This window comes from Chlorocebus sabaeus, chromosome 25 (assembly GCF_047675955.1).
Source record: "Chlorocebus sabaeus isolate Y175 chromosome 25, mChlSab1.0.hap1, whole genome shotgun sequence".
NCBI lineage: Eukaryota > Metazoa > Chordata > Mammalia > Primates > Cercopithecidae > Chlorocebus > Chlorocebus sabaeus.
In genome coordinates, this window is record NC_132928.1 from 74,198,199 (window position 1) to 74,214,894 (window position 16,696).

A 16,696-nucleotide genomic window follows, 5' to 3' on the forward strand; every position below is an offset into this window, starting at 1 on the left:
TATTCAAGTTGCCTTAACACATTATAAGCTATTATTCCAAATAGCTTTACCAGGTTATTGTGGTCACACTGTATTACTAATACTTGGGAGAATTTAAAGGCAGACTCAGCATGTTTTAAACTCCTTTAAGTCACATCTTCAGAAAGTCCTGCAGTCCTTCAGTATTAGGTCAGCTAAGGGAAGATACAGTTTTTAAAATAGTGATAAGAAGTATCACTAATACCATACTCATCCTATAATAAGTAAACATAATTCTGTTGTTGCTGGCAGAAAAATTGGAATACTCAGCATTAACTGATACAAGTCAATCTACTTTTATGATGAAGCTACTGGGATTTATTTGAACTGTTATTTTTATTGGATAGTATAAAAATGTTCTAAGTGCCCATTTTTCTCATTCCCTCCCATTTTTTTTTTTGAGACGGAGTCTCGCTCTGTCACCCAGGCTGGAGTGCAGTGGCCGGATCTCAGCTCACTGCAAGCTCCGCCTCCTGGGTTTCTGCCGTTCTCCTGCCTCAGCCTCCTGAGTAGCTGGGACTACAGTCGCCCGCCACCTCACCCGGCTAGTTTTTTGTACTTTTTAGTACAGACGGGGTTTCACCGTGTTAGCCAGGATGGTCTCGATCTCCTGACCTCGTGATCCGCCCGTCTCGGCCTCCCAAAGTGCCGGGATTACAGGCTTGAGCCACCGCACCTGGCCTCATTCCCCTTTTAAAAATGTAATGCTAAAATTTCTAGAAGTGTTATAAACACAGAATACAAAAAAAACTATGATTGGTTACATCAAACTCTACTTCCCTCTTAGTAAGTAAGGAAAATTAAAATTCCCTTTGGCTTTCTAATTTACTTGTTCTGCTAGGTACACTAACAAAACTACTACTTGTGGCTGGGCGCAGTGGCTCACGCCTGTAATCCCAACACTTTGGAAGGCCAAGGAGGATCATGAGGTCAGGAGATCGAGACCATCCTGGCTAACATACTGAAACCCCATCTATACTAAAAATACAAAATATAGCCGGGCGTGGTGGCGGGCGCCTGTAGTCCCAGCTACTCAGGAGGCTGTGGCAGGAGAATGGCATGAACCCGGGAGGCGGAGCTTGCAGTGAGTGGAGATCGTGTCACTGCACTCCAGCCTGGGTGACAGAGCAAGACTCTGTCTCAAAAAACAAAAAAAAACTACTTATGTGGAATATTGAATGCTAAGAGGAAAAGAATGGTGATTACTGGTTGCAGAATAACCCAAATGTTCATTTGTTTTAAAGCAACACGATGAAATTAAAGCCCTGATAATTTGAAAGTTAAAGTGTATGGGGAAGAGGGAATCACTAAAAATGTACCATCATTTAGCTAAGTCTGATGCAACACTGAAAAGTTTCATGGGAATGTTTCTGGGTAACTATTGGAAATAGTTTTTCTGACTATTGGAAAAGGTGTCTACCTCTGCAGTTAATTGTTTAAGAATAGTGTATAGATATTTTTCATTGGCTCTTTATCCTTTTTACAATGAACTCAGTTGAGCTGCTGATTAAAACATCTAGAGTATGTTACACAGAGCTGTGACTGTAAGAAGGTTTGACTATTACAATATACACATCAATCGTATTTATGCCAATTCTCTCTTGAATGTATCAGGCAAATTAAAAGCTTTGCTGGTTAAATTTAGCTGCTTAGATCAGGCACACTCACTAATGTCTCCTCAAATTTCCTCTTTCACCAAAATCCAAGTCACTTGCTCTTTGTTGACCTCAGTGCTGGGCCAACACCTAGTTGAACACTTAAACCTTATTAAGAAGAAAGGAATACATAATAGTAAACCCTAGAACTTGAGAAGTGCTGTTAGAAAAAGGTTCTCATTTTTATATATCTCATTATATAGTGGATATTACTTACTTTTAACAGTAAAGATAAACTTACATTAGAACTAAATGGGTCTAAATATTTGAAACTTTTATCGAGATTTCCAACTAGACAAACTTTATCTAAAAAATACCACTCTTTCACTTTAGATTGTTGCATGATGAAGAATAGACTAGCATAGATCTGATCAAAGACACATCTAATATGCATTCCCAGTTTTCATCTTATGTGAGAATTGTATTAAAGGACATTTCTAACTGTATTATCATGCTACTTCAGACATGGGTCCAGATGGAGGAGCTGCTGAAAAGGATCAGGCTAAAATTGTGGAATTCTTCTCATCAAAAAGATTCAATTAACAAACTGATTAAAGTGAGGAAACACTGAACAAGGAACAGTGAGGGTAAGAGAGTGGGATTCAATCTCTATTGAGTACCTATTATATGTGAGACACTGCGCTAGGCACTTGTCACGTTTCTGTGGATCCTAGTCTATACTCAGAACACCCACATATTAACGTTACTCTAGGCCCTTAGCAAGGATACATGAAGAACTCTTGCACCAAGGGTCAAAATAAGTTGAAGTCTTCTGAGGATGTTCCTGTGCCCATAACCTAGATCTGTGTCAGAGTCCCTGTACCTGTTGTCCGGTTCCTATGGGCCAGGGCACTGATACTACATTCATTCCGTGTGGAGTTCTGAGATTGGCTGCCCAGGTCATTAATTATGGGTTCAGGGTCAGGGTCGTAAGATCTAAATCCAGTGACTCAGCAACTCCTAATGACAGGTTCCTCCAAGTCTGGATTCTCTACCTCTAGTCCTTGAGCTGTGGCTGGGCCCCGTCTTCTGTTTTCTCAAACTGATAAACATCTTGCTAATACTAATTCTCTAGCTCCAAACCTGGTCTGCCCTTTTGGACCTTGGATGCCCTACCATTCAAAATATTATACTTTCTATGTCCAGAACAGATTTTCTGCCCCCGAACTTAAGTGGAGATCAGATGCCTATAAGATTCCCAAAATTGCCCCCTTTTTCTATTGATTCCTGTTACTATGACCTTTTTCCCCATCTCTCACTAACCTACAACAGTCCCTACAGTCTCTTGGCAGGCGCCAGTTACAGTGCTCCTTGAAGGGATTAACTGAAGTATATAAAACATGCATTTATCCTAAACAAATAGTGCTTTACCAGGGCCATTAAATATGTGTAACTTAGTATCCTTTGAGTGCTATCTCCTTGGTGAATTCACTAGCCAAGAGTCTGCGCTCTAGGTTTGCAGGTTTAAAGCTCATCAAAGGGAACAGAACACTCACACATTTGGAGGTATATTCTATGAAGGGAAGCCATAGCGGAAGTTAAATGATACCAGAGTGTTGCTTGGAATGTTAACTCTGCTCTCTGACCAGTGTTAGGGGAATGACTTTAATTGATTAAGAGCATCAATCTATGACAATCTAATGGCACTGTCAAGACAACACTAAGATTCATTCACATTGAGGACACCTTCTGCACTAGATAGGTGTCTAGTTGGCCATTCCCTTTTGGTTGATGTATTTTTTTCTTTGGTGCAGTCTCACTATAATCTAGTTAGGTTATAATGTCTAAGTTATATGATGGTAGGAATGTTTGTCTGTTTTGTTCACTGCCGTAGTCCCAGCTCCTATAACAGTGAATGAATAGTCAAATCCTGGTTTTTGGTAGATGTCTTTTTTTTTTTTCCCCCCCACAGTAACTTCTTGCACTTGCACTTTTATCCACATATTGATTTTACAAGTTTAGTGCTCTTTTAAGGGTTCCTCCCTCTTGTCTTATGAATCTTTGACAGATACCCAACTTTTGGGCAAATAATTTGTAATGGAATAAAAAATGAAAGGGATTTTACATGAGAACAGTCCTTAAATCATTCCTAGAGACTATCTTAAAATAGAAGCAATGAGATGACATTCTGTCCACACAGGCATTGCCTCCTGCCTCTATCTGCCGTCATCTGTTTGGGCACTGCCAAATAGAACACTGTAATAATTTAAAAGTAATAAAAAGTATATCTTTATCAGGTAAAAGTATCACAAGAACAGTGATAAAATAAGTGGTTAAAAGTGCAACCCTTGGGAGAGAACTTGAGTTGGACAGTTTTAGTATGCTCTATATGTTAAGAATTTTTTAAAGCTCATATGGAAAAATAAACAAGAACAGTTAGAAAAACTGTATTAAAAAAAAAAGTGGTGGGGAAGAATGAGGGAGAACCAGTGCACTAGAGTAAAACTACAGCCTGGGTAATGAAAGCAGTGTGGTACTAGTGCATGACTAAATAGACCAGTGAAATAGAAACAGATGCAGATACACAGCTAAATACGTATGAGGATTCTAAGATAAGATCCATGTAGCCTCTCAAATTCATCAGGAAAAAACAAACAGTTCAATAAGTAATATTGGAACAACTGGGTTAATCACCTGTGGAAAAAATTAGGTTAGATCCATAACTTACATCTTATGCCAGAATGTACTTCAAAGGTTCAAAATTTAGATGTAGAATTTAGGTGAATTATTCTATTGCTCTGGATTGAGAAAAACATTCTAATTATGACTCAAAATCCAGGAACCACTAAAAAATTGGTAATTCAGACTACATAAAATTTTTTTAAAACTCATGACAAAACCATTATAAGCAAAAGACAGATGACAAATTGGAAAGAAAATATTTGCAACTCATTACTGTCAACGGGTTCATGTCCCTAATAAACAAATAACATATCAACGATATAGTAGAAAAATGGATAGGAACAAAATAATATGGGAACACAAAAGGAAATACAAATGGCTCCTAAACACATTAAAAGGTGATCAACCTTAGGCATCATAAAAATGTACATACTGAGCAGTCAGGTGTGTGCTGTGCACCTATAATCCAGGCTATTCAGGAGGTTAAGGCTGGAGGATCACTTGAGCCCACGAGTTTGAGGCTACGGTGAACTATGATCATACCACTGCACTCCAGCCTGGGTGATAAGGTGGGACCCTGTCTCTTTTAAGGGAAAAAAAAGGAAAATAAAATAATTTACACATTGATATATATTTTCATCTATCAGAATGGCCAGAATCCAACATTTTAATAACACATCCATTGGTAAAGCTGCAGGTTAGCAAGTGCATTTTAGATGCACTTGCTAACATTTTAGATGGTATGTAAAATGATATACATTTTTTTAGATGGTATGTAAATTGATGACTACCCCTATGAAAGACAATATGTCAGTATCTTTCAAAATTATAAATGCACACAGTCTTTGGCCCCAAAATTCTTATCTTTGGGAATGTATTCTGCAGGTACAATATTTATATAAATGTGAAATGATGTATGTACAAGGTCTGGAAACAACTGAACTGCCCATTAATAGAGGACTGGTTAATTCAACACTGGCACATTCACATAATAGACTACCAAGCATCTACTTAAAAAATGAGAAAACTAGTCATATGTGAAGACTGCCAAGAAATACTAGGTGAAAAAAATGAAATATTATGTATATGATGTCAATTTTTGAGTAAAAATGAGAGAAAAACATAAGACTTTCCATTTGTTTATGTTTGTACATGTCTAAAACAGTGTGAATGGAAACCTAAGAAACCAAGAACGCAGGTTATTAATGGTGGGAGATGTGTGTGCAGTCTAGGAAGCTGGGCCAAGGATAGAAGGAAGACATTCACTGAGTAACTTTTTCTACTGTTTGTTTCTTTTAACCATGTGAATGTATTACCTATTCAAAAAAATTAAATAAAATAAGCATATTTTATAAGCTTTATGATTCAATACAAATCAAATAATGCTTTTAATAGTTCCCACTTTGTAGCTGAATGGTAAAAGGCCAACTTACAAAACATCACAAAGTTTCTAGAATCAGTCTTTCTCGTCTCAAATTCTTGCTACACAACCTAGAATTTGTGATTATAGACAGGTTACTTAGCCTTTTTTATCCTCAGTCTTCTCACTTATAAAACAGAGAAGTAATTGTACCTACCTACTAGTGCTGTTGTGAAGATCAACGGTGTATTTATTTAAACCCAAACTATGCATGTAAAAGCCCTTCATAGAGTGCCAGCCAATGCTTGCCATTATAAGAAACAACCTCAGACTACTGATAAATACATCTTCTCCCTTCTCCGCAGGTTACAATCAATTCCTCATGCCATAAAAGGAAACACTTAAAATAGGGGGAAAAACAAGACAGAAAAGATTGCAGAAACCTGTACTTTAATTCACATTTTCTAGATTATGGTGGGTACAACAGTAAATTATTTGGAATTCTGTTCAAAAATCAAAGCTTCACCTGTAGATATTACTTAAAATACAGTACACAAGATTTGTGTTTTTTTGTTTTTTTACCAAATAATTTCCATGATACCATGTACCTAATCTGCATATTTTGGTGAGTAGCTGTGGTTTCTGCAGGTACCTCAGTTTGCAAACTACTGAGAGGTTTACTGTGAACTGTTCCCAAATTTTCAGCTGAAGGCAATGCTGATGAAGATCAAAATAGGTGTCCTTTCTTAATTGCGGCACACAGGCAAAGTTCAGAAGTAGGCACAGAGTTTCATACACATACAGAGAAGAAAAATATCGAATAATTCACAATGTCAAAAATGTCAAAACGTTTTGACTTATCAAATTTTAAAACTGTGGAGTCTATTACTATTCTGTCTGATCCTCCTCATCATCTAAGAATCAAAACAGGAGAAACATTCAAAGTTTACCAATTTTAATATATAGTTTGTCTAACTTACATAGATGCCACTTAAGTAAAAAATAAACTTATGCCATTGAAGGAAGGAATAGTTTCCTTTTCTTCATTTTCATTACTTCATCAGCAGTTACAATCATTTCTGTCAGTTATATTATCAAGTGCTTTAAATTAGGTGATGAGATAAAGACAAAATGCCAAGAGCACCAGCAAAGCATTTTTACAATGCAGACAGTACTCTAGTATAATATCACTTCACAACAAAAGATGTGAATTGGAAAAACAGTTTATATCACAAGAACCATAAAATGTCACCAGGCTCACACAATCGTTTAAGAAATAAAACACATACACAAAAATGTAGGCTGCCCCCTACAATCTAATTTATGATAAAATAAAGTTAATCAAAATGAATTTCAGCCTAAGAAGAGTTCATTTATTTTCTTAGTTGTGAAAAAAATTAGTTAAGAACCTTAAAAAGAACTTTCTACTCTAACTAGATCTTTTAATTTCCTAGAACATATTCTAATATACTAGTTTTCCTAAGCTTGAAACAAATCACAGTACAGAAATAAATAAATGGACATGAGCAAGGATTTTCTCTAATAAACAGTTTAAATAATAGCCTTTAACTGAGGGAAGGGTGAAATAACACTATCAAAAAGTTCTTTACATTTATAGTAATAAACAAAGTGCAAATTTTTCACATCTTAAAACTGAATGAATACTAAGAATAATTCTTACTAATTTACTAAACTAATTGGATAGTCACTTTTTAGACAGTTTGCCTTAAGGCCGCCCCCCCGCCCACCATACAATACTTGCATCCCTCAAGAAAAAGTAGAGGAGGCTCCAATCAAGTCAGCCTTTTAGACAACTTAACAAAAAATATCACCACCATCAGTAACAAAACCCCAAGTTTATAACGGTTTGAAATTAGGTGAGAAAATAAATAACTCTGAGACCTTAATACCCCCGGCACATCCCACTGAGAGATGGCTAAGTATTTTTAAGAGGGGTGAGCCAAGCCAGCTAAATACAATGTTTTAGATGTCACCAAATCATCAATGAACACATTTCAGACTTTGGCAGGATAAAATATGGATTTAAGAGCACTTATTCTTTAATTCAGAAAAGACTAAAGAGTCTAAGGAAAAACTCTAGATCTTGTACCTACATTACTTCTACACAGATGCAACTTTCCAAATTGTATCTGCTGACATTTAAAAAAAATCAAGATTTTAAATATTGTTTAAAGATTTTAAATCCCAGATTTAGAAAATGACAGTTTAGAACTTGAGAGTCCTCTGTTGCTACGAAACACAGAAAGTACCGTTTATGTACAGTGAAAAGAAAAGGTGAGGGGAGAGGAAGCTTAAAGGAGGGTTGACTTAATCTACCTTTTTATATATTCTGTCAGGGAAAAGCACACTGAGTTTGAGGATTGCATAGACTGTATTCTAAAATAAATCCTTTAAAAATGCTTACTTTTAAGTGAAAATAGCAACTTTTGTGTATACAATATTTTCAGTTGGCATTATAAATTCATATAATCCCATTTAAATTTTACCAAGAAGTAATCTGTTAAATATTTCTGCAATGTTTTCTTTCTAAAAGTAACTGACAATTTCCAAAATGTCTTTGTCCCTAAAATTTCTAGGGGCAAAGAAAAGCAAAATCAAAAGGAGTTCTAAGTAAAAGAACACTCTTGGGCCAGCCCATTACACACATGAAATCTGGCTGGGTAGCATAGGGGAGAGGTCTTGTTCACCTTTATCAAAGCAGGTCCTTTAGACTGGAAACAGCAACAATAACAGCAACTAAAAGCTGCAACTAAAATCCAGTGAAATTGAAGTCCTGGGGAATCTTAAGGAGTTTCTGTAACTATGTACTGAAAGGGCCATTCATCATGGTGACAGTTCCAGATTCTAGAAATATTATAATATTTCTTTATATTATAGAAAGTGACACACACAGAGTGAGGCAAGAGTAAAAACACATTAAGAAGCATTGATAATTTTTTATCACTGACACCAGCCCTAAGCAACATTTGTTCCCTAGTTCTCCTTTTCCATATCAGACTGTGAACAGTGTTCTTAGAATGCAGACATAGTCATCTAAAGTTTGACAACTGGAAATAAAGGATAATAGAATAAAAACAAAACCAATTCTAAAAAAAATAGAATTTTCAGCACATGAAAACACATGAAATTAAACACAGAATTAGTATAACTTACATGTTTTAAAAGTATATACTTCATTTATAAATATCTCTAGTTGATACTATTAAGAATCATAAATATTCAAGTGAGCATTTAAATTTTCTATTTAAGAGTTCAGAATTCTTGAAGTCAGACTAGTCTCTTTCTGCTGAATGTCCACAATTAAAAGGCTTTCCACAGTCACTTTATGTCTCTAGTTAGACACATAAAAGCCTTTATTACCTACTGTGTTGTAATAAGACTTTAAAATTCTGTAAGTCTCTTATACTTGTAGAAAGCCTGTAGAAGAAAGAAAAAGCATATTAGTAAAGTTAACATGATGCATACATATTTCAAATTATTGATATTGTTACATAAGCTATCATTTGAAAGCAAAATCTAAAATAAAAACCACCGAACACTGAAGCTTCCATGTTTAAATGAGTATTCTCATTAACATTGGTTTAGAAGGGGCAAAGGAAGCCTGTTACTTCATACTATCTGCAGACACTAGATTAATAATGGGAACGGTGATATGAATAATTCTTAATAAAGAATCTCAAATCATTTATGATTGGTCTAATAAATTTATTTTGCACATTTCTCTTCGAATGACTGCTCTTTACTCAGTGTTGCCCAAACACACTAATTTGTCTTATGTTATTAGCTCCCTACGGGTAGAGACTCTTACTCTGTCTCCTGTTGAGTGTCTCTCCTGTGCCCCATACCCACGGATGCTTCTAGTATTCAGTAAATGATTACTGACTGATTACATGAAGTGCTGCTTAGACCAGGCCAAAAAGGAAAACTCACGGATAGGAAATCTAAAAAAGTAATTCTATGTACAATTCAGGGGTGATAGAAGAAAAGTCTTTAACTATTTGATAGAAGAAAAGTTATTCCTTAATCACTGAGGAGGACAGGCAATGCTCTAAGCCCATCACATATATGATCTCACTATCAGGAAACAAACAAAGAAAGCAGTGATTTGCCTGAGTTCATACACTACTAAAGAGCAGGCCAGGATTCCAGAACTTTAGGACCCCTGATTCTGAGTCCATTACTCTAGGGAACAATAAAAGGTAATAAGCCCTAGATATAGAACTAAAACCAGAAAGGCTGCATTTGTGAGTGTTTTTTATGAGGCCGAAGGAAATTTTCAATTGTTTTGAAATTCTCAATTGTTTTCATCTTTCTCAACTTGGACTTAAGAGATGCTTAAATTATTTACAATAATTTTCAATTTATTTAAATTTCATTCAGTATCTCCTGTGTTATCTTTCTACAGGCCTCATAAGTGGACTGAATTTTTTATGAAATGCCAGTTCATGGATAGTCTGTATCTATCCTGTGTCTGAAATCTCAACCTACATAGTCATCTTTAAATACAGGGAAGCAACAGGTGAAATCCTTGCTATTGAGATGGGAAATGGCCAGGTACAGTGGCTCATGCCTGTGATCCCAGCATTTTGGGAGGCCAAGACAGGAGAATCACTTGAAGCCAGGTGTTTGAGACCAGACTGAACAACAAAGTGAGACCCCATCTCTACAAATTTTTTTTTAATTAGTCAGGCAAAATAGCATGTGTCTGTAGTCCCAGCCACTCGGGAAGCACAGGTGGAAGGAACGCCTGACCCCAGGATTTGGATGCTGCAGTGAGCCACGATCGCACCACTGCATTCCAGCCTGGATGACAGGGCAAGACCCTCATTTCTTTAAAAAAAAAAAAAAAAAAAAAGCGGGGGGACATATAATAAATCTGTTTTTAATTTAACTGCTTCTTTTTAACTTAAAACACATTAAGAAAAACAAGAAATAATCTGTGTATTACTTAGTCCCCTATTTTTTTTAAAAAATTCTTCCTCAAGTTGACTTTTTTCTCTTTTTCCCCAAGGAAGCACAGTATTATTTTCTGTGATTCTTTTCCTTCTGTTCTGTATTCCTCAGTTGGCATTACATGTATCTCTGCCGGCAAATTCAAATTATTTTTTAAACCTCTGGTGGTATAAACAAGCAAGCAAATTATATGTCTGAATACAGAAGTAAATCATGTAGAAATGAGTGAAAGAAAAATGACCTTTGAGCTTCAGAAATAAAGAGCATACTGCAGGAAAGAGGTGAGAAAAGAACAAAATAGTAATGAAAATTTAAGAAAAATAAGGAGCAGATGAAGCTTTTAATTTTCTTTCATCATCTTCTCAATCACACATTCCTTACTCCTGCTACTGTAGTTGCACAAGTTATAGCCAAGTAAAAAGAATATTAGAAGAATATCTTCCTCACAAAATTAAGGCGGCAAACGGAAAAACACTGGCAGTTGGAAACTCAGTTTTTCCTGTGACCTGCAGAGAAACTGGCTTGTCAGCATTAAGGCCTCTCAAAATTAGTACAGGTACAATACAAATTTTTTTTTGTCAACAAAACAAACCCTACTTTTAGCAGAGAAGATTATCTTTGCAGTTTGTTGAAACCCAATGGGAAATCAAAAATCTTCAACACATAATAGTTCTTACCTTCCAAAAGCATTTAAAAGAGCAACTATTTCCTGTCGGGTGAGCTGGAAGCCTTTAGATGGACTATTCTCTGGAAGCTTTTGGATTTCTTTTTCAGAGAATAATATCTTCAGGGCAGTTCCTAAACCCTGAGTCTAAAGAAAATACCAATAAACTCATAATTAACTTTATATAATAACAACTAGTATAAAGGCTTAAAGGAATATATAGCCACTGTTATGACAGTTAGAAAATTCATATGAACTGAGCTTTTCACAAAAATGTTACTATAGTTTCTACTTTCTCACAGGTTATGCATATGATAAACATATCTGAGCTGTTAAGGAAACCTGAATAGTCTAACACTTAATTGAATACATATCATACTATTCCAAATTATTAAAATGCCTTTTTTAACCTTGAAAATATCATATTAGGATTACAATGGTCAATCTGTAACCATAAAGGATTTTTTTACAGCTTTTAGCAATTCAAAACTCAGAGATTAATGATACCTACACTTAATAATTTCTCAATTATTAGCACTATAGAAAAAGACATATTTGATTTCAGTGTAGCCTCCCTCCATTGTAATAATTCTGTCTCTTAATTTCCTATGAATTATCAGCTTTGTAAGAAAGAGAGAAAATATTCACCCATCCTTTGACACTGGCTTACACAGAGTAACAGACCTCTCATATGGAGCTTTCCCATTGTCACTAAGTGACCTTCTTTTGCTCATTTAAACAAATTCAATGACCAAGACTTGATATTTCAATCTTTTTATATAATTACATTTTACCTTTCTATATACATATGTAAAATACAAATATACTCAGTTCGTAATGACCACCAACTTCACAAATGAATCTGGTATCATACCAATAGAAACACAGACACAATGAAACTAAAATCACTAAAGAATAATATGAGAAACATCCTTTCACATACATGTAACACATATACCTTAATATATTTCATCAACAGAAAAAACACTTTGGATCTGCCTATTTCTAAATTCTAATTCAATGAACAATAAGGACATTTTAATAAAAAGCTTGCACTCAGTGGAAAAAATAAAGGTTAGCAATGGCTTCAAAAGAGAAGACAGTACATGTACCTGTAATTTTCCCCATAATCTGCATTTGTCACAACCAACACAGTCCATTATACGGGAGATATTCTTGAAATGTAATCGGAATTCCTCCTAGCAAGCAGAAAATTTTTTCAGTCTAAGTAGACTTTTAAAATTAAACTTCATTTGGCTAAATGGTAAGTTTTGATGCTTATTAATAAATCAGTTGCGTTTTTCGTTTGAGAAGGAGTTTTGCTTTGTCGCCCAGGCTAGGGTGCAGTGGCGCAATCTTGGCTCACTGCAACCTCCACCTTCCAGGTTCAAGGGATTCTCCTGCCTCAGCCTCCCAAGTAGTTCAGATTACAGGCACATGCCACCTTGTCCAGCTAATTTCTGTATTTCTAGTAGAGATGGGGTTTCGCCATGTTGGCCAGATTGGTCTTGAACTCCTGACCTCAAATGATCCACCCACCTCGACCTCCCAAAGTGCTTAGATTATGGTGTGAGCCACCATATCCAACCTGAGTTGTGTTTTGCAACAGTAAAGAAAAATATGTGAACTTATATAACACGGCACATAAAATACTGACATCAATGGAAAGTATAAAATTCATTCTGCATATTAATTCAATAAACTTTTCACTTAGGAGCTACTTTATGCAAAGCACCAAAATATGCACTATGGGAGACACAAAAGTAAATAATACATGGTCTTACTTTTAAGGAACTTAATTGCTGCTTCCATTTGTTATCTACATACAACCAACAATAAATATGTCTAGTGTATGTTTCACTTATTTTTGATTCTTTGCTTTGTGTAAGCCTATATCAGAAAGCTAGTCCTAGAACAAAAATCAATTTTTGTATCACTCCTTAGTACCATACTATGTATGTTTGTCATGGTTGCTGAATCAACATGAATGATAACAGGCCTGTATGAGACATGTGGTCCCACAGTCCTCTATGTTTGCCAATGCAGTTTTTATGGAGATGCTTGCTGGATCCCTCTATTTTGCTGTAATAGTTTCCTACACTAGCCAGGCACAGTGGCTTACACCTGTAGTCCCAGCACTGTGGGAGGCCAAGGTGGGTGGATCACTTGAGGTCATAAGTTCGAGACCAGCCTAAACAACACAGTGAAACCTCATGTCTACTAAAAATACAAAATTAGCCAGGCGTGGTGGCACATGCCTGTAATCCCAGCTCCTTGGGAGGCTGAGGCAGGAGGATAGCTTGAACCTGGGAGGCGGAGGTTGCAGTGAGCCGAGATCGCACCACTGCACTCTAGCCTGGGCAACAAGAGTGAAATTCTGTCTCAAAAAAGTTTCCTACACTGGGGAAATTCTCCTGCCTGTAAGCATTTGTGTGCAATATGCCTTTAAGGTTAGTCTCACCTTATCTGCAGATAAGATTGGTTAAGAGAAAATTTCCTCATTTGTTTCACATGGCAACTGTAGAAAATAAAAATCATTTTATTGCATTGAGGGAACTATTTTATTGCATGAAGCTGGAGGCAAGTAGCCTGGAAACTCTGGCTACCACAAGCCCTGACCAGCTGCCAAAGGGTTGAAAGGACTCAATACCTTGGCAAAGAAAGACAATATAAATAGAACACAAAAACTCCTGTGCTGGTCATATTCTCATGTAATATAAGTTCTTTGCGTCAGATGGAAAATGGACATAGGTTCTCCTTCATACATCCTTGACAAACAGCAAACACAATCCCAGCATTGTGTAGTTAAAAGCTTGTTGTGAGACTCTTAGGCTTTGCTTATCTCACTTTCCTCATCTACAAAAACATCCATAATTATAGTTGCCCTATTACACAAGATCATTCTGAAGATTAAAAGTAGAACATATGTATCGATACTTAGAAAACAGGAAGCATTATAAAAATTCATTATAAAACGAATTATAAAATTCATTATAAATTAAAAATTCATTATAAAAATGAATTAACATATTAAATACCAAAATGGCAATATACCTCTAAAACAACTGTAAAATAAAACAATCTTCCAACACTAAAATATAGTTGTGACTAAATTACTTATTTCAGAAATACCAAGAAAGTCTCACCAATGGAGAATCACTCAGTATTGATTTATTGGTTCCTATAGTACATCCACATCTAAAACATCTTGGGGTCAAATGTGTTTTAGAATTCAGAAGTTTTTAAATTTTAGAAATACAATACATGTACTATATATTATGAAACATCTCACCAGAGTGTGAGGAAACACCCTGCAGTCAAATCCATTAATGTTTCTGTAGCAAAATATAAAAAATTCATACCAAGCAGAATTTGAAAAACAAAAAGCCCCACAAAACTATGAGTATCTGCTATATTCTTATATCAGTTTAGGTCAGGTTTTGCTAAAAAATTACCTTGTACTAAACATGAGAAAATGTTTCAGTTTTTGAAACTACCCGGATTTCAGAAGTGCATATAAAAGACTGTGAAGCTGTACTCCAGGATCATTTGTGGCCAGGTATGGTGGCTCGTGCCTGTAATCCCAGGTACTTGGGAGGCTGAGGTGGGAAGACAGCTTGAGGCCAGGAGTTTGAGACCAGCCTGGGCAACATAGCGAGACCTCATCTCAAAAAATAAATTTAAAACTAAAAAAAAAAAAAAAGAATATTTGCCAATTTCAAATACTTTTATGAACATTTTAAGGGTACAATGTGTTTCTTAATGTATTTTAAGCAAATGAAAATAAAGAACACCTAACATAAAGTTTGGTAATGTTCTGAAAACATTCTCCTTTTGATATCACAGGTTAACAGGTAGTTTTTACCTTTTAAGTTAGTCCAAAGGGACAACAACATAATAGTTTCAAAAACTGTAACATTCCATAAAATACACTTTAGAAAAATATGTTATTTATTGCCCTCAAAGTGGCTAAAAGCTCATGGTATTTTGAAAGCTGCATCAAAACAACAATATACACTGATTTTAAATAAAGAAAACTTTCCCTCAACTAGTATCTTTTAAAAAGACATTTATAAAGGTGTTATAGGACATACTAACGACCAACGATTCACTAAGCAGTTGGTCAATAGGAACTGAGAAAGAAATATGGAAAAGGCTTTTTGTACCATTTGCGGTAAAATCCAATCAGAACAACTTTGACAAGCTGGAAAACCGGGAAAGAAAATAGTTTAGATGAACAGCGTTAAAACATAACCAGCAAGCTGCTCCTAACCCCATATGTCCCAGTCAGGAACTTTTTACCTTTAGTGACTTGGCCCCTTTTTTGTCACCTGCAAACATGGATTTCTCATCAAAGTGCATGGGAAAGGACCTGAGAAAATGATAGTGTTGTAATAAGTTACACATGAAAAATCCATGTACTCTGTATCAGAAATCTGATAAAATTTTCTATCCTTACAAATATTTAAAATTCATTATTTACTCTGATTTAAGGTTTGGTAATGTAGAAAAAATGACAAACAGTTCACACATAAACTATTTCATAAAAGACTAAAGCAAGACACAGATGGCTGTTAAATTTGGTAATACTGTAATGTTTTAAATAAATGACATAATCTAAAAAATTAACTGAAAACAATCTATGTAAAAAATAGGCAATATTCTCTTAATATTCTTTAAAAATTTAATACATAATTTACTTTAAACACTTCTTAATCTTTCTCCTCCATGCTTATTTTAAAAACCAGTAAACTTGAGTTTTCTTGACCAAGTGTTTTGTTTAAAAGGTTATATTCTAGAAGGTAAGGCCAACGTTTCCTTACATATCCACCCCAATGCAAACACACGTATAGTATCACCTAAATTTAAATATAGTAACTAGAGGCCAGGCACGATGGCTCACGCTTCTAATCTCAGTACTTTGGGAGGCAGAGGAGGGTGGATCACTTGAGGCCAGGAGCTTGAGACCAGCCTGTTCAACATGGTGAAACCCCATCTCTACTAAATACAAAAATTAGCTGGGTGTGATGGCACACACCTGTAATCTCAGTTACTCAGGAGGCTGAGGCACAAGAATTGCTTGAACCTGGGAGGCAGAGGCTGCAGCGAGCCAAGATCGTGCCACTGCACTCCAGCCAGGGCAACAGAGCAAGCCTCTGTCTCAAAAATAAGTAAGTAAATAAAGTGACTAGAAGAATACAAAATTGGTAGAAAGAACATTAAAGTAGCACTAAATTTTGATACTACATAAAATTTAGTGATATTTTAAAGCACTATTCTCAAGTGTGAAAATTTCTAGAAAAAAAAAAAAACAGCCTTATTGATGCTTTCTCATCAACATTTTCAGAAATATTTTTAAATTCTGTTGTTCTATTGATCACTTTCCTTTTCTGTTCTACATCT

The 16,696-nt window shown here is 35.6% G+C and overlaps 1 protein-coding gene across 1 annotated transcript in view; it reads right to left on the minus strand.

Moving 5' to 3' along the window:
• Window positions 1-6,088: 6,088 nt before the first annotated feature.
• The window catches only part of ERO1B (endoplasmic reticulum oxidoreductase 1 beta), a 67,060-nt gene continuing 56,452 nt past the window's right edge, over window positions 6,089-16,696 (minus strand). Inside the window, exons 13-16 of the mRNA XM_007989877.3 lie at window positions 15,596-15,665; window positions 12,406-12,492; window positions 11,307-11,440; window positions 6,089-9,093 (exon numbers count right to left, since the gene is read on the minus strand). Of these exons, the coding sequence (XP_007988068.1) occupies window positions 9,033-9,093; window positions 11,307-11,440; window positions 12,406-12,492; window positions 15,596-15,665 (352 nt within the window). The 3' untranslated portion in view covers window positions 6,089-9,032. The remainder of the gene's footprint in view (window positions 9,094-11,306; window positions 11,441-12,405; window positions 12,493-15,595; window positions 15,666-16,696) is intronic.